The 25,343-nt window shown below is 40.6% G+C and overlaps 1 protein-coding gene and 1 long non-coding RNA gene across 6 annotated transcripts in view; one reads left to right on the plus strand and one right to left on the minus strand.

Moving 5' to 3' along the window:
- Positions 1-8,003: 8,003 nt before the first annotated feature.
- LOC149983294 (uncharacterized) lies at positions 8,004-15,680 on the minus strand. The gene is made up of 2 exons (XR_016496068.1): positions 15,487-15,680; positions 8,004-11,037 (listed from the first exon to the last, which is right to left on the minus strand). It is a non-coding gene; the product is annotated as an uncharacterized LOC149983294 (long non-coding RNA).
- Positions 14,940-25,343, plus strand: part of LOC110523909 (spindlin-W) — a 30,202-nt gene continuing 19,798 nt past the window's right edge. Inside the window, exons 1-3 of one of the 5 annotated variants that reach the window (XM_021603049.3) lie at positions 14,940-15,187; positions 21,735-21,794; positions 22,335-22,460. In XM_021603049.3, the coding sequence (XP_021458724.1) occupies positions 22,406-22,460 (55 nt within the window). In that variant the 5' untranslated portion in view covers positions 14,940-15,187; positions 21,735-21,794; positions 22,335-22,405. Of the gene's footprint in view, positions 15,188-21,734; positions 21,826-22,334; positions 22,461-25,343 lie in introns of all 5 variants that reach the window. The other 4 variants (XM_021603047.3, XM_021603051.3, XM_021603050.3 and 1 more) reach the window with 4 other exon arrangements.

Below are 25,343 nucleotides of genomic sequence, written 5' to 3' on the forward strand. Positions count from 1 at the left end.
CTTTTGCATTCTAGGCTATCAAGTGTAGCATTCTGCATTCACAAGGTCATTTTTTCTTCTGATATAATTATATTCCATGCCCATAAAGTGTGTACTAGGTGGGTAAGTCATGTGAAATAAATTGCTTTACTTTCTGCTCCATGGGGTCTGTTTGTGGTCATTGCTAGGGTTTAGCCAGCAAACTATACTAGGATCTCCTAAGGCAAATTCATTCTCCTCCACAATACTTATGGTAAAGCAAATAAAATCAAATAACATCTTTAGACCAAAACACTTGTGTCTGTTTCTATAGACAGAATGGCCTTAGCAAGTGGACACAGGGTTGACAAGGAAACAGAAGATGAACCGCCAAGCCCCAGGTAAGTAACTCAGTCTGTCTGTCTGTCTGTCTGTCTGTCTGTCTGTCTGTCTGTCTGTCTGTCTGTCTGTCTGAAACATGAGAGAACATGATCCTCTAGAACAGAGTTTCCCCAAACTCGGTCCGAAGGCTGGGTCCTGGGGCCTTCCCTGGGTGCACATTTAATTTTTTTGCCCTAGCAATACACAGTTGATTCAAGTAACCAACCCATCATCAAGCTTGGATTATTCAGCTGTATAGCGCTACTGCAAAAACCAAAGGTTCACCCTGCCCCAGGACTGAGTTTGGGGAAACACTGTTCTAGAGGATCATGTTTTATTTTTTTATTTCACCTTTATTTAACCAGGTAGGCTAGTTGAGAACAAGTTCTCATTTGCAACTGTGACCTGGCCAAGATAAAGCATAGCAGTGTGAACAGACAACACAGAGTTACACATGGAGTAAACAATTAACAAGTCAATAACACAGTAGAAAAAAAAGAGAGTATATACATTGTGTGCAAAAGGCATGAGGAGGTAGGCGAATAATTACAATTTTGCAGATTAACACTGGAGTGATAAATGATCAGATGGTCATGTACAGGTAGAGATATTGGTGTGCAAAAGAGCAGAAAAGTAAATAAATAAAAACTATGGGTGTGAGGTAGGTAAAATTGGGTGGGCTATTTACCAATAGACTATGTACAGCTGCAGCGATCGGTTAGCTGCTCAGATAGCAGATGTTTGAAGTTGGTGAGGGAGATAAAAGTCTCCAACTTCAGCGATTTTTGCAATTAGTTCCAGTCACAGGCAGCAGAGAACTGGAACGAAAGGCTGCCAAATGAGGTGTTGGCTTTAGGGATGATCAGTGAGATACACCTGCTGGAGCGCGTGCTACGGGTGGGTTTTGCCATCGTGACCGGTGAACTGAGATAAGGCGGAGCTTTACCTAGCATGGACTTGTAGATGACCTGGAGCCAGTGGGTCTGGCGACGAATATGTAGCGAGGGCCAGCCGACTAGAGCATACAGGTCGCAGTGGTGGGTGGTATAAGGTGCTTTAGTAACAAAACGGATGGCACTGTGATAAACTGCATCCAGTTTGCTGAGTAGAGTGTTGGAAGCTATTTTGTAAATGACATCGCCGAAGTCGAGGATCGGTAGGATAGTCAGTTTTACTAGGGTAAGTTTGGCGGCGTGAGTGAAGGAGGCTTTGTTGCGGAATAGAAAGCCGACTCTAGATTTGATTTTAGATTGGAGATGTTTGATATGAGTCTGGAAGGAGAGTTTACAGTCTAGCCAGACACCTAGGTACTTATAGATGTCCACATATTCTAGGTCGGAACCATCCAGGGTGGTGATGCTAGTCGGGCGTGCGGGTGCAGGCAGCGAACGGTTGAAAAGCATGCATTTGGTTTTACTAGCGTTTAAGAGCAGTTGGAGGCCACGGAAGGAGTGTTGTATGGCATTGAAGCTCGTTTGGAGGTTAGATAGCACAGTGTCCAAACGTACACATTTTTATTGTATCCTCGGACAAGCACACCTGATTCAACTTGTCAGCTAATCATCAGGCCCTCAATGAGTTGAGTTATGTTTGTCCGGGACCACAACAAAATGTGTGCTGCTGGGGGTACTCGAGGACTGGACTTGGGAAGCACTGTTAGAGGCAGATGGAGAAAGTTGTTTCCATGTTATTTCTCCATTACCACGTATCTACCTCCCTAGGCATGGCCATGCACTAGCAGTGGCTGGGAATATAGCTTTCCTGTTTGGAAAGGTATCCACCATGTTCCATTAAGTAAATCCCACTACTTTTATTTTACCAATTGGTATCAGTAGAACATGCTAATGAACCTAAAAATGTATTTCCCTGTCTTTTGTAGGATGACCTGTCAGTATATCTGAATAACTTCTACATGCTCACAGTTTCAGTATAATTCTACTCTATGAGCTAAACAAAACACATGTAGGCTATGACTAATACCCTTGGTGATGGCCTGGTTAAATCATAATTCCAGCCTTCTTAAAAATGCACTGTGATATGATTATACCCATGATTACTCACTTCACTTAACAAGTTGCATTGTGTTGTAGTTTCACCCACTCATCATATGCGAGGTGATGCCACAGAATGGTAAATGATATAGTGTATAGAGCATCTGAACAATTAAATACAATTGTCACACCATACTATTACTGTATGCAATCTGTCTTCAAATCAATCATGGACACATTCTTTGACACATCAGTTGAGATGTACTACATACCAGAGGTTGACCGATTAAACGGAATGGCCGATTAATTATTACCGATTTCAAGATTTCATAACAATCGGAAATCGGTATTTTTGGACACCGATTTGGCCGATTTTATTTTTAATATATATATATATATATATATATATATATATATATATATATATATATATATATATATATATTTTACGCCTTTATTTAACTTGGCAAGTCAGTTAAGAACATGTTCTTATTTTCAATGACGGCCTAGGAACGGTGGGTTAACTGCCTTGTTCAGGGGCAGAATGACAGATTTTTACCTTGTCAGCTCGGGGATTCAATCTTGCAACCTTACATTAACTAGTCCAACATTCTAACCACCTGCCTCTCATTGCACTCCAAAAGGAGCCTATCTGTTACGCGAATGCAGTAAGAAGCCAAGGTAAGTTGCTAGCTAGCATTAAACTTATCTTAGAAAAAACAATTAATCAATCAATCCTAATCACTAGTTAACTACACATGGTTGATATATGATATATTATATGCGATAATAATAAACGTTTTGTTTTCGGAATTATAGTTTCCGGATTCTACCATATTAATGACCAAAGGCTCGTATTTCTGTGTGTTATGTTATAATTAAGTCTATGATTTGATATTTGATAGAACAGTCTGACTGAGCGGTGGTAGGCAGCAGCAGGCTCGTAAGCATTCATTCAAACAGCACTTTCATGCGTTTTGCCAGCAGCTCTTCCCTGTGCTTCAAGCATTGCACTGTTTATGACTTCAAGTCTATCAACTCCCGAGGTTAGGCTGGTGTAACCGATGTGAAATGACTAGCTAGTTAGCGGGGTGCGCGCTAATAGCGTTTCAAACGTCACTTGCTCTGAGACTTGGAGTAGTTGTTCCCCTTGCTCTGCATGGGTAACACTGCTTTGAGGGTGGCTGTTGTCTAAAGTGCCTATAAGAACATCCAATAGTCAAAGGTATATGGAATACAAATGTTATAGAGAGAAATAGTCCTATAATTCCTATAATAACTACAACCTAAAACTTCTTACCTGGGAATATTGAAGTCTCATGTTAAAAGGAACCACCAGCTTTCACATGTCCTCATTTTCTGAGCAAGGAATTAAACGTTAGCTTTCTTACATGGCACATATTGCACTTTTACTTTCTTCTCCAACACTTTGATTTTGCATTATTTAAACCAAATTGAACATGTTTCATTATTTATTTGAGGCTAAATAGATTTTTATTGCTGTATTATATTAAGTTAAAATAAGAGTTCATTAAGTATTGTTGTAATTGTCATTATTACAAATATATATATTTTTAAAATCGGCCAATTAATTGGTATTGGCATTTTTTGGTCCTCCAATAATCGGTTTCGGCGTTGAAAAACCATAATTGGTCGACCTCTACTACATACCTTACACAGCCATACACTGTACATGTACGGCTGATATCTATTCTCCCTCCCTCCACGGTGGGGTTAAAGGCAAGCACTACCTATTTGGAGGAGATGTCCAATCTGCAAGCTGGAGAATGTCTTTCTGCACTCTTAAAATAAAGGTGCAAATTGGAACCCAACTCCAGTCCTTGAGTACCTCCTGCAGTACACATTTTATTGTAGCCCTGGACAAGCACACCTGATTTAACTTGTCAACTAATCATTAGGCCTTCAAAGAGTTGAATTAGGTATGTTGGTCCAGGGATACAACAAAAATGTGTGCTGTTGGGGATACTCGAGAACCGGAGTAGGGAACCACTGCCATAGGGGAACCATTTTATGATCTCTGAAGAACCAGAAATGGGATGGGATGGTTTCTTTTTGAAGAACCATACTATAAATCTATGTCAGAAATGTTTCTGCCCTCCAGGACAGGAATTGAATAGCCCTACTTTAGGGGTTTAAGCCTTATTTGCATATTTCCCAGGGTGCCTTTCGAATTAATTTTAAAGTTACCAGTACCACTCATGAGTCTGTTTGCTAGTGACAGAAACATGGTTGTTACATTCATTCATTTTCAGTCCTGTGGCCTTCACCAAGTGAGATCCTAAGTAACTACGTTGTCATACATTTTTTATTCTTAAACACAAAGCAATACATATTTCATAAGGGCTTCTTTTGAGGGCCTAGTTTTACCCTAACACAGTGACCTGAAACTTAGTTTACAGGCCACATTATGCTGGCTTGCAAACTGATATATAATTCATATTGGAATCCAGCCAGAGTGGGGATATACAGTGGGGAGAACAAGTATTTGACACACTGCCGATTTTACAAACATAAAAATCATAGAATGTGATTTTCTGGATTTAAGTAATTAATTTGCATTTTATTGCATGTCATAAGTATTTGATCCCCTACCAACCAGTATGAATTCCGGCTCTCACAGACCTGTTAGTTTTTCTTTAAGAAGGCCTCCTGTTCTCCACTCATTACCTGTATTATCTGCACCTGTTTGAACTCGTTACCTGTATAAAAGACACCTGTCCACACACTCAATCAAACAGACTCCAACGTCTCCACAATGGCCAAGAGCAGAGAGCTGTGTAAGGACATCAGGGGTAAAATTGTAGACCTGCACAAGGCTGGGATGGGCTACAGGACAATAGGCAAGCAGCTTGGTGAGAAGGCAACAACTGTTGGCGCAATTATTAGAAAATGGAAGAAGTTCAAGATGACGGTCATTCAAATCAAATCAAATCTAATTTTATTTGTCACATACACATGGTTAGCAGATGTTAATGCGAGTGTAGCGAAATGCTTGTGCTTCTAGTTCCGACAATGCAGTAATAACAAGTAATCTAACTAACAATTCCAAAACTACTGTCTTGTACACAGTGTAAGGGGATAAAGAATATGTACATAAGGATATATGAATGAGTGATGGTACAGAGCAGCATAGGCAAGATACAGTAGATGGTATCGAGTACAGTATATACATATGAGATGAGTATGTAAACAAAGTGGCATAGTTAAAGTGGCTAGTGATACATGTATTACATAAGGATACAGTCGATGATATAGAGTACAGTATATACGTATGCATATGAGATGAATAATGTAGGGTAAGTAACATTATATAAGGTAGCATTGTTTAAAGTCACCCTCTGTCTGGGGCTCCATGCAAGACCTCACCTCGTGGGGCATCAATGATCATGAGGAAGGTGAGGGATCAGCCCAGAACTACACGGTGGGACCTGGTCAATGACCTGAAGAGAGCTGGGACCATAGTCTCAAAGAAAACCATTAGTAACACACTACGCTGTCATGGATTAAAATCCTGCAGCGCACGCATGTCCAGGCCCGTCTGAAGTTTGCCAATGACCATCTGGATGATTCAGAGGAGGAATGGGAGAAGGTCATGTGGTCTGATGAGACAAAAATAGTGCTTTTTGGTCTAAACTCCACTCGCCGTGTTTGGAGGAAGAAGAAGGATGAGTACAACCCCAAGAACACCATCCTGACCGTGGAGCATGGAGGTGGAAACATCATTCTTTGGGGATGCTTTTCTGCAAAGGGGACAGGACCACTGCACCGTATTGAGGAGAGGATGGATGGGGCCATGTATCGCAAGATCTTTGCCAACAACCTCCTTCCCTCAGTAAGAGCATTGAAGATGGGTCGTGGCTGGGTCTTCCAGCATGACAACGACCCGAAACACACAGCCAGGGAAACTAAGGAGTGGCTCCGTAAGAAGCATCTCAAGGTCCTGGAGTGGCCTAGCCAGTCTCCAGACCTGAACCCAATAGAACATTTTTGGAGGAAGCTGAAAGTCTATTGCCCAGAGACAGCCTCGAAACCTGAAGGATCTGGAGAAGGTCTGTATGGAGGAGTGGGCCAAAATCCCTGCTGCAGTGTGTGCAAACCTGGTCAAGAACTACAGGAAACGTATGATCTCTGTAATTGCAAACAAAGATTTCTGTACCAAATATTAAGTTCTGCTTTTCTTTTTTTTTTGTATTACACTTAGCATTTTTAGTGTCCAAGCTGCAGGATGACGAATGTCTTCCTCTATTCTTAAAAATAATTACTGCCAGAGTTGGGTAAACAACAACATGAGCCTACCTTAAACATCTAAACTGGAACAACAATTTCTGAAACGGGTGCAATAAGTAACAGATTGGAATAGTAAAAAAAAGAATTATGCTATATACTGTATATTTGAGTAGCATTAGATTCATTAATAAATCAATGTACATGCAAAAACATAGATAATGAAACAAACTGTTCTAAAAATCAACCTCCAATACAGCATGCTGGGAAATATGATAATAATTGGCATGGGTTTAGTTCACGTCTGGTTATTAACGCCAACACTAGGGTCTTTACACCACTGAGTGTTAATTTAACTCTTTACAGTGTCAATTTGACTTCTGAGTCAACACTTTCTGCTATAGCACAGCTAGCGGTACAGGAGCACAAACTCTGAAGCCAAAATGCACCTGAAAAGTTTCTACCCCAAAGCCGTAAGACTGCTGAACAGCTAATTAAACGGCTACCCTGACTTTCTGTTTTTCACCCCCTACCTACATATACATAGTACTTCAATTAATCCCCTAACCAAACCTACATGTACATATTACCTCAATCAATCTCCCAACTACCTCGTACCCCAGTACACTGACTCTGTGCCGGTACTCCTTGTATATAGACTGTATATAGCCTCGTTATTGTTGTTTTATTGTGTTACTATTTTATATTTATGTATTTGTTAATTTTCTTATTTTTAACTGCATTGTTGCGAAAGGGCTCGTAAGTAAGCACTTCATGGTAAAGTCTACACTTGTTGTATTCTGTGCATGTGACAAATAAAATATTTTTTTTATTTTTATTGTTACACTGAAAATCAACACCCGTTTATACTGGCCAATTTCTATGAAAGGGACACCTCTGCAGGCTTCCAAACATTTCAAGAACCTTTAAGAATTATGAAGAACACTAGATGCCACATCAAGAACCCCACAACTTTTTTTCAGTGTGGAGTCTACTGCTTTGACATAGGTAAGCTTACAGGACAGGGCAGGGAGTCTAGTCTGTCTACCCCTGGGTTAATAAAGGGAAGGAGTGTAGATGATAGGAAGAACACAGCCTCAACTCTCAAAGATGAAGGCTAAAATAACTGATTAAAACCCAGCTTCTTTGCTACTTGTCAACAGATGGATCTTAACTTCCCAAATAAATAACAGCCACTTTGAAAGAGTAGTACCCATAGCATTCATTATTTCCACAAGCCTTATATTCAGGATCTTTAGGGTGGGATTGTAATGTTCATTACTGAGTTTGCTGTGCAATTTATCATTGCTAAAACTATACAGCCTGATACACAGTCACATTATACAACGCCTCTCCCCCAAGAGACCTACTTGTTGTGTGTATGTACTGAAATGTATGTGTAACTGATAGATGCACACACGCGACATAGAAATTCTACCAAATATAATTTATAGAAATTTGTTACAAATGATGGAATCATCCATGATTCACAGAAATATACAGTTGAAGTCGTAAGTTTACATTCACCTTAGCCAAATACATTTAAAATCCGTTTTTTTTTTTTTTTTCTTTTTTTTTTTACAATTCCTGACATTTAAACCCAGTAACAATTCCCTGTCTTAGGTCAGTTAGGATCACCAGTTTATTTTAAGAATGTGAAATGTCAGAACAAAAGTAGAGAGAATGATTTATTTCAGCTTTTACTTCTTTCATCACATTTCCAGTGAGTCAGAAGTTTACATACACTCAATTAGTATTTGGTAGCATTGCCTTTAAATTGTTTATCTTGGGTCAAACGTTTCGGGTAGCCTTCCACAAGCTTCCCACAATAAGTTGGGTGAATTTTGGCCCATTCCTTCTGACAGAGCTGGTGTAACCGAGTCAGGTTTGTAAGCCTCCTGGCTCGCACACGCGTTTTCAGTTCTGCCCACACATTTTCGATAGGATTGAGGTCAGGGCTTTGTGATGGCCACTCCAATACATTGACTTTGTTGTCATCTAGCCATTTTGCCACAACTTTGGAAGTATGCTTGAGATCATTGTCCATTTGGAAGACCCATTTTCGACCAAGCTTTAACTTACTGATGTCTTGAGATGTTGCTTCAATATATCCACATAATTTCCCTTGCTCATGATGCCATCTATTTTGTGAAGTGCACCAGTCCGTCTTGCAGCAAAGCACCCCCACAACATGATGGTGCCACCCCCGTGCTTCACGGTTGGGATGGTGTTCTTTGGCTTGCAAGCCTCCCCCTTTTTCATCCAAACATAACAATAGTTATTATGGCCAAACAGTTCTATTTCTGTTTCATCAGACCAGAGGACATTTCTCCAAATGTACGATCTTTGTCCCCATGTGCAGTTGTAAACCGTAGTCTGGCTTTTTAAATGGCAGTTTTGGAGCAGTGGTTTCTTCCTTGCTGAGCGGCCTTCAGGTTATGGCGATATAGGACTTGTTTTACTTTGGATATAGATACTTTTGTACCCGTTTCCTCCAGCATCTTCACAAGGTCCTTTGCTGTTGTTCTGGGATTGATTTGCACATTTCGCACCAAAGTCCATTCATCTCTAGGAGACAGAACACGTCTTATTCCTAAGCGTATGACAGCTGCGTGGTCCCATGGTGTTTATACTTGCGTACTATTGTTTGTACAGGTGAACGTTTTTCTGAGGTCTTGGCTGATTTCTTTTGACTTTCCCATGATGTCAAGCAAAGAGGCACTGAGTTTGAAGGTAGGCCTTGAAATAGATCCACAGGTACACCTCCAATTGACTCAAATTATGTCAATTAGCCTTACAGAAGCTTCTAATGCCATGACATGCCAGGACCTGAGCCCTAGGACCATGCCTCAGGACTACCTGTCATGATGACTCCTTGCTGTCCCCAGTCCACCTGGCCGTGCTGCTGCTCCAGTTTCAACTGTTCTGCCTTATTATTATTGGACCATGCTGGTCATTTATGAACATTTGAACATCTTGGCCATGTTCTGTTATAATCCCCACCCGGCACAGCCAGAAGAGGACTGGCCACCCCACATAGCCTGGTTCCTCTCTAGGTTTCTTCCTAGGTTTTGGCCTTTCTAGAGAGTTTTTCCTAGCCACCGTGCTTCTACACCTGCATTGCTTGCTGTTTGGGGTTTTAGGCTGGGTTTCTGTACAGCACTTTGAGATATCAGCTTATGTACGAAGGGCTATATAAATAAATTTGATTTGATGACATAAGTCAACATAGTGTATGTAAACTTCTGACCCACTGGAATTGTGATACAGTGAAATAATCTGTCTGTAAACAATTGTTGGAAAAAGTACTTGTGTCATGCACAAAGTAGATGTCCTAACTGACTTGCCAAAACTAGAGGAAGCTAAATATTTTAAGCATATGTTATCATTTCAGTCTCCTCCATCGCCACTAACTGAAGTTAATTGTAAGGATTTATTTTTATATTAATAACGTAAAATTAACAACTGTACAGAAAGACTCATCTGAAGGAAAATTACAGAGGAGGAACTTGTTGGTGCAATTAAAGCCTTTCACTCTGGGAAAACTCTGGGGCTGGATTGAATACCAGCTGAGGTGTATCAAACATTTCCCCATGAACACAGAGGTCCGTTTTAAGCATGTTTTAACCACTCCTATAAAAATTGTAGACTACCTGATACTCAGCAAGAGGGTACATATAAAGATCCATTCCACCTAAAAAAACACTTCAGTGTTGTGATGCAAAAATTAGAGGAAAATGCATAGCGCATAGAATAAAAAAGCATTGTGGGATATTATACATCCTAATCAAGTTTTTTTTTTTACATGGAGATACATTGGAGATAATATAAGACAAGTACTTGAAACAATAGAACACTATGAACAAATTGGGAAACCGGGCCTAGTACTCATAGCTGATTTTGAAAAGGATTTTGATAAAGTACAACTAGAATTTATGTATAAATACCTGGAGTATTTGAATTTGAAAATCCAGCAACAATGCAGTTCTTGACACAAACGGGTGTGACTGGCATCTACTACCATACCCTAATCAAAGGCACTTAAATCTTTTGTTTACCCTCTGAATGGCACACATACACAATCCATGTCTCAATTGTCTCAAGGCTTAAATCCTTCTTTAACCTGTCTCCTCCCCTTCTTGATTGAAGTGGATTTAATAGGTAACATCAATAAGAAATCATAGCTTTCACCTGGATTCACCTGGTTACTGTCATGGAAAGAGCAAGTGTTCGTAATGTTTTGTACACTCAGTGTACGTATATGGTGGGAATTTAAAAGATGTTTGTGTTATTCCCTCTCTGGAATAATGTGCCGGGTGCAATGCACGCTGACACGGTCACCAGGTGTACGGTGTTTCCTCGTGACACATTGGTGCGGCTGGCTTCCGAAGCAGTGCGGCTTGGCACGGCTCTCGACCTTCGCCTCTCCCGATGTGACAAGACTGTAACTACCAATTGGATACTACGAGATTGGGGAGAAAAAGGGGTAAAAGTTAAAAAATGTTTAATTAAAGGTGATAAATCTGGCAATGGGCCTTGAGCAAGGCCCTTAACCCTAATTTGCCACAGGGGCACCGTACTAATATGGCTGACCCTGTAAAATAACACAGTTCACTGCACCTATCCAGTGGGTGACAGTACAACATGTATATATTTTTTCATTCCAGGAAGAATGACAAAAGGTTTGTTTGTGGTTTAGTATTGCAGGAACTACAGGAAATGCTTGAGAGACACAGAGCCCAGAACGAGACCTAGCTATGTGCTCAGGCAGAGGAGAATGACAAGGAGAGAAAGGAGCTGTGTAAACTCAGTGTTTTTGTGGTAACACCCCCTTCACACCCAGCAATACAAACATAAACAGACATGTAACATTTCCAGGCCATTCTAAATCTAGGTACAAAACATAAGAAACAGATTATGAAAACATTTATTCTATTCAGTTTTATTTATAGTGGATTATCGGCATTATCGGTCTTTGGGGAGTGTGTGACAGTCGTACCTTCCAGCACTGGGCTACAAGAAAATCCCACCTGTTCAGAAAAGATAGCCGTCCATCTATGAATACATCAATGTGCTTTTGAACTGAAGTGTACTGTAAAAAGCTATGGGGCTATCGTGAATGAATTTTCCTTTTCTGATTTTCAAGGAGGAAGTTGTGCATGAGCAGGAGAAACTGAAAGAAGAGCAGGGAAACATCCAGAAATGCAGTGATCAGCTCCTATCCATCATGCAACAGTTCAAAGGCATGTAAAGACATATGTTTCCATGGCAACCACCTGGCGGAAGCAGATTGCCCATGTTTGTGGGTGTGGTTTACTTTCCCAAGGATGAAAAACCAAAGGGGTCAACTCAAAAGTCTCTGTGAAAAGGAAATGTGACATTCATTTGTCTTTTTCCACTGGTGTGTTTAAATAGTTAGCATTTTGTCCGTAGCTGAGATGAACTTTTGCTGTCTTTTGCCAGATAGTCATAATATTTTAGAGAGATGGGGGACAAAGGGATTATTTTGACCCTGTCAAAAGAACAAATCACTCATGGCATAATGTTGAAATCTTTGGAATTCCTATTTGGGCATTTCAAAGTAGGTCTGTATCATAATTGGCCCAGTGGCTACCCCTCCTTTAGGACAGGTGGAGCAGCAGCCAGGGGAAAATACAGAGCATAGGCGTTGGTAATGTCCTCTAGTTGCGCCCTGATTGGCTCAGTGTTCTGTCACTCATGGGGACAATACGTCACCGCAGAATCTACAGGGAGTGCTAGGCAGTTCAAGTCGCCTTGGGTGCTGCCATAGATTTACATTAGAAGTGCCCATCCATAAAGGCTCAAGGTCATTGGCCGCAGATAAAATGACGTCAAATCACGTTATATCTACCATAGCTTTGATTGTACTGATAATGTCAACATCATACTTTCAAAATCTCAGCTAGCAACCAGTCATCATCATGAATCATGTCGACAATCGCCTGGGAAATCCTTTTCAAACCTTGTCATATGACGAGAAATTATTGATTAAACTTTTCGGTGCTCATCGACCATTGGACATACAGTAAACATTACACAACAAGTCGGAAATCGCAAATTCAACAATGAGTGGTTTGGTAAGAATCAGTGGCTAACTGCAAGCGTGGCAAAGCAATCAATATTTTGCTTCCCTTGCCTGCTATTTGGTTTAGAGGGTGTGTGCTCCATGTCTGGGTTTAAGGATTTAAAACATCTGTCTAAAAGGGTCTCTTTTCCAAGCTTAAAAGGGCAAACATTCACACGCAACACCATGGGCCAGAAAAGGTTGAATACATTGACCATGTCAATCCAGCATGACTTCTGCCGCATTCAAAACAACTTTAAAATCGGACCTGGGAAATCTCAGACTTCAGTGAGTTCAAGATAACTGGGAACTTACAACTGGGAAAATACGTTTTGAACGGTCATCCAACTCGGAACTTGGGCCTCTTTCTAGAGCTCCGACCTGAAGATCACTGACGTCATGATTCAACCTTGTTTTTTTCAAAGTTCCCAGTTGTCTTGAAAGCACCATAAATCCAGAAAAAGACAGACTTTGATGACAAAATCTGCCCACAAGAAGGACCCCATCCTGTTTAAGTGAGCACAGCAAAAAGATGGTGAATCCAGAAATGTCTTGTATGCTGCTGCATATATGATGTAATATGCTAGGGAGTTATGTATACTGTAGCTAATAATGTAATAATAATTGTATGTTGTGTAGTAATTTGGTCCCTTTCCCCCTCCGAACTTAGCCTACGTTTCTCACTCACAAGCTTTCTTTGTTTGCTTATATGCCCCCTTTAATGTATCCTACGGTTCTGACTTGGTGTACAGGGAGAAACTGTAAGAATGGCCCATGTTCTGAATTCTGTCACTGTACATTTCAAAAGTTGAACAAATAATTATATTGACTACGTCTATCTTAGCTCGCTCATTAATGTCTTAATCCAAATTACAGATTTCCTCTTATCCCCTCATTGTTCTCTTATGCCATAGTCTGTACATCTCAATTGGTATAAGCCTATTGCTAATATAATGTAGGTCTATCTCATTAGTATCTTATTCATAATTTTAGGCAACGTTGGAATGATTTAATTGTTTTCCTTACTTTGTGTATTATAATTAGCTTGTGCTTTTCTTGACGAGAAGGAGATACTGTATAATGTTGTTGGGTCTGTAACCATGTTTGCAAGTGACAGTCTCTTCCCATTCAAAAAATGTTTTCAACAAAAATATCAGTAATAGACCCATGTAATTCCAGTTGATATTGTGAGGGTTGTTTTGTTTGTGCAATGCGCTGTCTGTATATTGTATATTGCATATAAAGTGGCTCCTCATGATTGTATTTTCCTTCCTTTTTAGACGACATAGGCCAAATAAAATACCTAAAATGGTAGGCTAACCAAGAGTCTCTCTCTCTGTGTGTGGTGACTTAAAGAATAGTAAAGTTAAGGCCATATTTCTGAATTCATCTGAACTAACATCTATCGGAATTTCTGTCGGTGTCCATTTTGAAAGTGCTGACCGAATAGGCCTACCTCATTGCAGCTCGTTTGCTTGCACTTGCTTATAATTAGAGCTAAGTGTTAATGATATAAGAATAAACATTATGAATTTACTGAACATAAATGTAATAATGTTTGTGTATGGTTCAAAAGTCAAAACTCATTTTGCCGTTGATTATTATTGAAGAAGAATGCGGTTCTTATCGACACAAATCCACATGGAGTCAGTAGTAACCATATTTGTTTAAGCAAGTCAGCCATATCAGCTATGGTTTTTAAAAAGGCAGTAAATGTTGGGACAGCTTTCTATAGGCCCAAACAGTTTGTGGGCACAGTTTGTCACTGTTATAGTGCAATTAATCAATTGTTTTGTGTTGTGTAGTGGCTTTGCTGGCATGCATAAACAAATAAATGAGTTTGCCCTACCAAGATTTACATGCTAAGACCACCAATGGATAGGCCTAGGGAATAGGTTGTGAAGGAGAATAATTAACTGAGTTGTTGATTTATGTAGCCTAATCATGTACATTAAAATGTTGGAAGGGAATGCAATACTCTTTGTAGTCTTGTCATATCTGCATAAAAGAAACCTTCTGTTCCCTTTTCTTTCAAATACCACACTGAAGGATTACACTTTTTAGAGAATACATTTAAATAATTAGGGCATATTCCATTCTATTCTAAATGTGGGCAAATTAGGCGAACCTGGCAGGTGCATGGGTATAGATAATACAAAAAAAAGTAGCCTATAGGTAAAGGATCATTATTAATTTAATCAGACATTGACAAGACTGGTTGTCAATTAAATAGTTTACTCAACTAGTTCTTGTCCTCAAGTTGTTCCGAGCCCTGTCGCAGTCACACATGCGCAGGTGCAGAGCTGTCGGTTCGGAGAACGCGCAATGACTCACTATTTTGCAGGAAGATGGAATTTACTGCGCCAATTGTTTCTCGTGCTGTAACACTATTTGGCAGCGGAAGAAGAGGGGAAGGTTTTTGGCCATAGAATCGGTGTTGCCATCAAACGGAGACTGGCTTGGCACAGGGGACAAACGGGAGACGAAAATATCCTTCATATCTTGCTATAATTTCACAATAAAGCGGGTAAGATATCCCGACAGACAAACATCTATTGTCAGACAGGAAGCCAACCACAAATATGAATTCGAAAAGGTCTCTATGCGCGCGTAACATGGGTTTTCAAAATTGGGGTGGGAAGTAGGCTGGTTTGAGTCATTTTTGTTGTCATTTGAAAATGTGTTTCTTGTCAACCAGAGTACAGTAATCCTTTGTTCGACTGTGCGGTTAATAGTACTGCAATATGGCTGACATGGGCTGCTGCAGCCACTAACGTTAGCTAGTGTAGCTAATTATGCGCTGTTTGCAGACTGCATTTTTCTTACCATTTCAAGACCATGACCACGTTTACATGCGCACAGTATTCCTGATAGTAGCTCATATCCCGCTTAAAGTCAATTTAGGCTTGATCCGAAAATGTAGTCGGAGGCTTAGTATGGAGGGCGTGACGCAATTGCGTAGTCATGCAGAGGCAAGACAAACTCTGTACCGCATCGCCTTGCCCTTCCGAACTATGCGGAGGGCTCCGTATAGGACCGCATCGACATGATTGGTTGACGGTAGGTGGGGGCGGTACATCCTGTATAAACACTAACTTCCCCGACAACTTCCTTCACAATTGCTCTGCTAAGCGCAAGAAGTATGAAAGCCTTGACATCTGCGGAGGCTGCATCTCAGTAAATGCTGCATCTCAGTAAATGCTGTACTGCCACAGATGTCGGATTGACCAATCAGAGCCTTTTAAGGTCATATTCGGGATAAACTGTTTACATGAACCTTTGATATACTGTTTATATTATATCCTGATCATGAGTATCCCTGTAACCATGAATAAACATAATTTTCCTAATTTAAGTATATGGGTTAAATTGAATAGTAACTGATATATGGACACTGACTGTTGGCCTATAACCTCTCACATGTAACGTACTATAACATGAACTCCTGCTGATTTATCCATTTCTTGCAGAGGAATTATATAACAAATGTTAATTTTGTCTTGGGAACAGGAGTGGAGAAATATATATATTTTTTTCTTTCAGTATCTTGACAAAATGTGAATGAGTGTGTAATGTGTAATCATTTACACTGTTATGCAAGCAAGACAGTATTTCAAATCAAATGTTATTGGCCACATACACATATTTAGCAGATTTTATTGAGGGTGTAGCGAAATGCTTGTGTTCCTAGCTCCAACAGTGCGGTAGTATATAAAACAATTCACAACAATACACACATCTAAAAGTAAAAGAATGGACTTTAGAAATATATAAATATTAGATTGAGCAATGTCGGAGAGGCATTGACTAAAATATAGTAGAATAGAATACAGTATATACACATGAGATGAGTAAAGCAGTATGTAAACATTATTTAAACATTATTAAGACTAGTGTTCCATTATTAAAGAGGCCAGTGATTCCAAGTCTATGTATATAGTGCAGCAGCCTCTAAGGTGCAGGGTTGCGAAGCCGGCTAGTGATGGCTATTTAACAGTCTGATGGCCTTGAGATAGAAGCTGTTTTTCAGTCTCTCGGTTCCAACTTTGATGCACCTGTACTGACCTGCCCTTCTGGATGATAGATGTGTGAACAGGCCGTGGCTCGGGTGGTTGATGTCCTTGATGATATATTTGGCCTTCCTGTGACATTGGGTGCTGTAGGTGTCCTGGAGGGCAGGTAGTTTGTCCCCGGTGATGCATTGGGCAGACCGCACCACCCTCGACCGCACCACCCTCAGCGGTTCCGGGCGGTGCAGTTGCCGTACCAGGCAGTGATACAGCCCGACAGGATGCTCTCAATTGTGCAACTGTAAAAGGTTGTGATGGTTTTCGGGGACCAAGCCACATTTCTTCAGCCTCCTGAGATTGAAGAGGAGCTGGCGCGCATTCTTCACCACACTGTCTGTGTGGATGGACCATTTCAGATCATCAGTGATATGTACACAGTGGAACTTGAAGCTTTCCACCTTCTCCACTGCGGCCCCGTCAATGTGGATAGGTGCGTGCTCCCTTTGCTGTTTCCTGTCCACGATCAGCTCTTTTGTTTTGTTGACGTTGAGTGAGGGGTTATTTTCCTGCCACCACTCTCCCAGGGCCCTTACCTTCTCCCTGTAGGGTATCTCATCGTTGTTGGTAATCATGCTTACCACTGTTGTGTCGTCAGCAAACATGATGATTGAGCTGGAAACGTGCGTGGTCACACAGGCATGGGTGAACATCTAGTACAGGAGGGGGCTGAGCACGCACCCCTGTGGTAGGAGAAGGACCATACAATTTGAATTATTCATTAATTCTCTTCATGATTGAATGATTCATGACTGATTTGATGAATCATTCTAATTATATGTGTAAAACAGGGCTAATTTAGTGTTTTGATTAGCCTAGTCCTGGTATCTAATGGTAAAATTTGAGTGACATAGGGTGGATGGTAACAAAACAGGCTTCTCCTTCATCTTGGCGATCATCACTTCAATGTAACTGACTACATACATGGCTTGGATACATTCCAATAATACACATGAAATCAGGGTCTCTCACTGTTGCCATGACATCCCCACACCAGTGGGAAGAAATAATTGTTTTTTTTAAAGCTACAATACCTGTCCAAAGTTTGGACACACCTCATTCAAGGTATTTTCTTTATTTTTACTATTTTCTACATTATAGAATAATAGTGAAGACAACAAAACTATCATGTAGTAACCAAAAATGTTAAACCAATCATTAAACCAATCAGATTCTTCAAATTAGCCACCCTTTGCCTTGATGACAGCTTTGCACACTCTTGGCATTCTCTCGAATAGCTTCACCTGGAATGCTTTTCCAACAGTCTTGAAGGAGTTCCCACATATACTGAGCACTTGTTGGCTGCTTTGCCTTCACTCTGTGGTCCAACTCATCCCAAACTATATCAATTGGGTTGAGGTTGGGTGATTGTGGAGGCCAGGTCATCTGATGCAGCACTCCATCACTCTCCTGCTTGGTCAAATATCCATTACACAGCCTGGAGGTGTGTTGGGTCATTGTCCTGTTGAAAAACAAATGATAGTCCCACTAAGCGCAAACCAGATGGGATGGCGTATCGCTCCTGCATGCTGTGGTAGCCATGCTGGTTAAGTGTGCCTTGAATTCTAAATAAATCACTGACAGTGTCACCACCAAAGCATCCCCACACTATCACACCACCTACTTCATGGTGAGAACCACTCATGCAGAGATCTTCCAATCATCTACTCTGCGTCTCATAAAGACATGGCGGTTGGAACCAAAAATCTCAGATTTGGACTCATCAGGCCAAAGGACAGATTTCCATCAGTCTAATGGCCATTGCTCATGTTTCTTGGCCCAAGCAAGTCTCTTCATCTTATTGGTGTCCTTTAGTAGTGGCTTCTTTGCAGCAATTTGACAATGAAAGACTTTTAAACATATATAATATATATATATATATATATTTCACCAGGTAGGTCAGTTGAGAACAAGTTCTCATTTACAATTGCGACCTGGCCAAGATAAAGCAAAGCAGTGTGACAAAAACAACACAGAGTTACACATAAACAAACGTACAGTCAATAACACAATCAAAAAATATATGTACAGTGTGTGCAAATGGAGAAGATTAGGGAAGTAAGGCAATAAATAGGCCATAGAGGCAAAATCATTACAATTTAGCATTAACACTGGAGTGATAGATGTGCAGATGGATGATGATGTGCAAGTAGAGATACTGGGGTGCAAAAGAGCAAGAAGATAAATAACAATATGGGGATGAGGTAGTTGGGTGTGCTATTTACAGATTGGCTGTGTACAGGTACAGTGATCTGTGAGCTGCTCTGACAGCTGATGCTTAAAGTTAGAGAGGGAGATATAAGTCTCCAGTTTCAGTGATTTTTGCACTTTGTTCCAGTCATTGGCAGCAGAGAACTGGAAGGAAAGGCAGCCAAAGGAAGTGTTGGCTTTGGGGATGACCAGTGAGATATACCTGCTGGAGCGCGTGCTACGGGTGTTGCTATGGTGACCAGTGAGCTGAAATAAGGCGGGGCTTTATCTAGCAAAGACTTATAGATGACCTGGAGCCAGTGGGTTATGCGACAAATATGTAGTGAGGGCCAGCCAACGAGAGCATACAGGTCGCAGTGGTGGGTAGTATATGGGGCTTTGGTGACAAAACGGATGGCACTGTGATAGACTACTTCCAGTTTACTAGTAGAGTGTTGGAGGCTATTTTGTAAATTACATCGCCGAAGTCAAGGATCAGTAGGATAGTCAGTTTTACGAGGGTATGTTTGGCAGCATGAGTGAAGGAGGCTTTGTTTGCGAAATAAGAATCTGATTCTAGATTTAATTTGTATTGGAGATGCTTAATGTGAGTCTGGAATGAGAGTTTACAGTCTAACCAGACACCTAGATATTTGTAGTTGTCCACATATTCTAAGTCAGAACCATCCAGAGTAGTGATGCTAGTCGGGCGGGTGGGTGCGGGAAGAAATCGGTTGAAGAGCAAGCATTTTGTTTTACTAGCATTTAAAAGCAGTTGGAGGCCATGGAATGAGTGTTGTCTGGCATTGAAGCTTGTTTGGAGGTTTGTTAACACAGTGTCCAAAGAAGGGCCAGATGGTGGATCAGAGAATCACCAGCAGCAAGAGCGAAATCATTGATATATATATATATATACAGAGAAAAGAGTCGGCCCTAGAATTGAACCCTGTGGCACCCCCATAGAGACTGCCAGAGGTCCAGACAACAGGCCCTCTGGCCTGAACTCTATCTGAGAAGTAGTTGGTGAACCAAGCGAGAAACCAAGGCTATTGAGTCTGCCGATAAGAATGCAGTGATTGACAGAGTCGAAAGCCTTGGCCAGGTCGATGAAGGCGGCTGCACAGTACTGTCTTTTATCGATGGTGGTTATGATATCGTTTAGGGACCTTGAGCGTGGCTGAGGTGCACCCACGACCTGCTCAGAAACCAGATTGCATATTGCACAGATTGCATAGAAACCAGATTGCATGATATGTATGTTAACTTGGCTTTCGAAGATTTTAGAAAGGCAGGGCAGGATGGATATAGGTCTATAACAGTCTGGGTCTAGAGTGGGGGGGGGGGGGGGGTGACCGCGGCAGCTTTCCAATCTTTGGGGATCTCAAACGACACGAAAGAGAGGTTGAACAGCCTAGTAATAGGGGTTGCAACAATTTTGGCGGATAATTTTAGAAAGAGAGGGTCCAGATTGTCTAATCCAGCTGATTTGTAGTGATCTAGATTTTGCAGCTCTTTCAGAACATCAGCTGTCTGGATTTGGGGGAAGGAGAAGCAGGGGGTGCAGAGCTGTTGGCCGGGGTAGGGGTAGCCAGGTGGAAAGCATGGCCAGCCGTAGAAAAATGCTTATTGAAATGATCGATTATCGTGGAATTATCGGTGGTGACAGTGTTTCCTAGCCTCAGTGTAGTGGGCAGCATGGAGGAGGTGCTCTTATTCTTCATGGACTTTACAGTGTCCCAAAACTTTTGGGATTTAATGCTACAGGATGCAAATTTATGTTTGAAAAAGCTAGCCTTAGCTTTCCTAACTGACTGTGTATATTGGTTCCTGACTTCCCTGAAAAGTTGCATATCGAGGGGGCTATTCGATGCTAATGCAGAACGCCACAGGATGTTTTTATGCTGGTCAAGGGCAGTCAAGTCTGGCCTGATTCACGCAGTCTCCTCTGAACAGTTGATGTTGAGATGTGTCTGTTACTTGAACTCTGAAGCATTTATTTGGGCTGCAATTTCTGAAGCTAGTAACTATAATGAACTTATCCTCTGCAGCAGAGGTAACTCTTCATTTCTTGTGGCAGTCCTCATGAGAGCCAGTTTCGTCATAGTGCTTGAAAGTTTTTGGGACTGCACTTGAAGAAACTTTCAACGTTCTTGAAATTTTCCAGATTGACTGACCTTCTTAAAAGTCTTAAAAGTAATGATGGATTTCTCTTTGCTTATTTAAACTTTTCTTGCCATAATACGGTCTTGGTCTTTTACCAAATAGGGCTATTTTCTGTATACCAACCCTACCTTGTCACAACACAACTGATTGGCCCAAACGCATTTAGAAGAAAATAAATTCCATTTAACAAGGCACACCTGTTAATTTAAATGCATTCCAAGTGGCATTCTTGGCATTTTCTCAACCAGCTTCATGAGATAGTCACCTGGAATGGTTGAGAAAATGCCAAGAGTGTGCAAAGCTGTCATCAAGGCAAAGGGTGGCTACTTTGGAGAATCTCAAATATAAAATATATTTTGATTTGTTTAACACTTTTTTGGTTACTACATGATTCATATGTGTTATTTCATAGTTTTGATGTCTTCACTATTATTATACAATGTAGAAAATATTGTATATTGGCCATATACCACAAACCCCCAAGGTGCCTTATTGCTATTATAAACTGTTACCAACGTAATTAGAGCAGTAAAAATGCATGTTTTGTCATACACATGCTATACGGTCTGATATAGCACGGCTGTCAGCCAATCAGCATTCAGGGTTCGAACCACCCAATTTATAATCACCTTTATAATTTATTTTGGTTTGCAGGTCTTCGCAGAGACCTGACGTGACTGTCATCCCTGAACAGAGCCATCCGCCTGCTCCGAAGTCAGTCCTTAACCATCATTGGACAATCTGGGTTGAATATTATAATCCGTCCCTATCCCTTTTTTCAGCTTTCACTGGGTATCATATAGACACTTTACTTTTTAACTCCCTCCCTCCCACTGGGCAAAAACTGGTTGAATAAAAGTTGTTTCCTCATCATTTCAACCCCCCAAAAACAACATGTTGACGTTGAATCAACGTGGAGAAATAATTGGATTTGCAAAAAGTCATCAACATAAGGGCATTTCGTAATTTTTTCACCCAACTTTTAACCTAAATCCAATGACATGGTGACATTTTTTGTTGATTTCATGTTCGTTGACAACTCAACCAAATGCAAATCAAAACTAGATGTTGAACTGACGTCTGTGCCCAGTGGGCAGTTTCCATTTTCTGAATTGGTTGCCATATAGATTTTCACTTTCTCACTTCCTCTGACTGGACCCACTGGATTATATTAAGATTTATTCCCTGGCTGTTGTCCATCTCTCTGGGCTATAACATAAATCATTAATGTTTTCATTACGTTCATATTTTTAGACCCCAGACTTGGTACCATAGATATTTTCACCCTAGTCTGGCAGCTAGGCTGCTCCCCTATATGCTGATGAATGAAGACCCCATTCAGGAAGAGCGCGCCGGGCCAGAGATCCAGAGCTGATGCAGGTTAGTTTGGCTTTAATCAGGCTCTTTATAGATGTGTTTCTGCATCCCAAATGGCATCCCATTCCCTTTATTACTTACTTTGGGAGCATAGGCCATCAATGACTCCTCTCCATCGCACTCTGTCCTAGTGTTGTAAGGTAAGCTGAAATGTCTGTACTTTTTTATACTAGAACATGAGAAACGGTTCAGTACTAGAATTTGTATTACTTTCGGTACTTCTGTCAAATGTCTCATGTTGTCTACTGATTTGAAAGAGGATCAAGTCTGTCTATCGAGGTGCCCTTATAGCGCGAGAGCACCGTGCCTGCTCCACTTACTCATTGCTAGCTCTAGCCTATCCTGAGGAGCCACTGAACTCACTGAAGTTTGGGCTGCATCATGTTAGCTCCACACTCATGCGGCACAGAAGTTAGCACACTTGAATAATGCAAAACGGCATTTAGAAATGTTGTAACTGTTTTGCGAACTGTATTTAACAATGGCATTACAGGCGAGAGCACTTTACAATACAATATTGAAGATACCGGTAGCTTCCAGCTTTGTTGTCCTAACTTCCCTTGCTAGCTTACAGCTGAAGCTAACATCAATTCACGACCCTAGTACTTAGTTTGTGATAATATGCCATACATAATGCAAAATATGCTGATTTCAAAGCTGATTGTCAACACAAACCATAGCTACAGTCATTGCCCAAAACTTTATTCACTTTGTCTCCCTCGCCTGCTGCGCTAGGTTACGTCTTTCCTGTCTCTCTCCCTGTGTGTGTGAATGTACCACCTCAAGGCTTACTATAAAGCAGGTGACAGCTCACCTTATTTGGTAATGGTCTCTGTAAGTGGAGTGTGCCAATATATTTTTGCATGATGCTTCCTTGACTAGACTTCTGACATTACCCAAAATTCAAAAGGCAGTAAGGCACATTTCCGCATATGACCAAATTCAACATTCTTTCTTACGCTTTCATACACATCTATGTGCTTTTACGAAGAATAAAAAAAATGTAGGTTATGAGGATTATACCTTTTTATATTCATAGCTACATCCAATGTAATAAGAAATAGATGACAATAGTAGTCATCTCGATTCCTTGTATTTTTTCTCAACTACTATGACTGATTGGTGGCGCAGTCCGCTAGGACAGTTGGCTCATAGTTCAATAGATGGGTTAGCTGACAACTTCACAAAAACTTTATGCACGCTTCCATGGGGCAGAAGTCAGCATGTTGTTGTGATTTTGGATGGCCAGATTCCTAGAAAGAATGACAAGAAACTGCCATGTGGGGAATCATCAGTGGCTCGTTTCATCTTGTTCTTGATACTAAAGCTGTGTTCGAATACCAATACTAACATACTGTATACTACATACTTAATGAGTATATATTACATACTATTAGTTCATTTTAGTATACTGTAAACTAACGGTATCCTTTCAGTTGATGTATTAGGCTTCGGCTGTCTACCTGAAGTTGATGCTGTTGCTATGCAACCTATTGCTAGTTTCGGTTGTGTTCATAAATTCAATCCAGAGCGTTGTCAGATTGTCTATTTGCAAATTCAGAATGTTTCGCTCTTGGAGCGTACACTGGATGCTCTCGCCGAAGAGTAGGGTTGATCCGAGCGAGTGTTCTCAACTCACAATGGTAGTCAAGCACCCAAGCTAACGTTGGCTAGCTTGCTAGCTACTTCCAGACACAAATGAGAGAACACCTCACTCTGATCATTTTACTCACCCTAGCAGAGCTGGTTAGGCTGTTTTAATGTTATCCAGGGCGTTGGTGACTAACTGTGCTGCTGGCAACAATTTAATTATCTTGTTTTTGCTGAAATTTACTGACACTGGCCATATTCAATAGGCGTTGAGCGTTTGTAAATCCTTCAGTAATTCTCTGGCACACTCGGACGAGAGTGCTCTGAAATCGGAGTAGATAGCCAAAATTAACAATATCCACAGAACTCACAACGACTATACCACTTAGCTAAGAATGACGTGAATAATCAAATCAATAAATATTGGGGTAGTTAGTTAGCATATAGTTAATATACTGCCTAGCAAGTTCATTGGAATAGTAGCCAACTAATATTAAGTAACTAACTAACATACCGATACATACTGTTGTAATGCTATGCGGTTCGTAAGGATAGCGTAACTAACAAATTGTCAGCCAACATAACGTGTAACGTAACTTATTTGAAAAGTCATTACTTTATTACATTGCTCAACATGTTCTTAAACATTTGTCATAATTAGTTAAAGCAATGAATTTTGTATCCGCTCTCTTCAACTTCAGCTGCATATTTTCCGCCATTTTCTTCAAATCTGAAAACGTTGTGAAACCACGCCCATTTTCTGAAGAATTTCATTATGGGCCCTAACAACACAGCAATAGTGTCGACTGCTTGAATACTTCGTATTTTGGCGAAATCAGTACGACATCCGGGAACTTTTGGAATACTAACTATATCCATATTATGACCAAAAGCATACTACATACTCAATTTACGTCACATATTGTACAGTTAGTGTAGTTGGTATGAGTATTCAAATATAGATGTCTTGTTTTGACTGATTTCATATCAATGCTAATATGGCTCAATTTTGCTTGCCAGATAACCAACACCTGTAACCATGTATTTGTGCAAATGTATTTATGTTTTCAATAAACATTGGATACGAACTATACATGTCAATGTATACATGTCAAATTAACTCACAGATTGGTTGGATTGAACTGAGCCCCCCCAATTGAGCCCCTAAATCTTAATTTTCAAGGGATGAATGTTATTTTCTTTCCAACACAATAAATGTTAGTCCACATTTCAACGATTTTTTTTTGCGCCCCATGGGGGATTCGAATTTACACTGCAAGTGGCAATAGGTGTCAG

This window comes from Oncorhynchus mykiss, chromosome 5 (genome assembly GCF_057628025.1).
Source record: "Oncorhynchus mykiss isolate SJ-2025 chromosome 5, ASM5762802v1, whole genome shotgun sequence".
Taxonomy (NCBI): domain Eukaryota; kingdom Metazoa; phylum Chordata; class Actinopteri; order Salmoniformes; family Salmonidae; genus Oncorhynchus; species Oncorhynchus mykiss.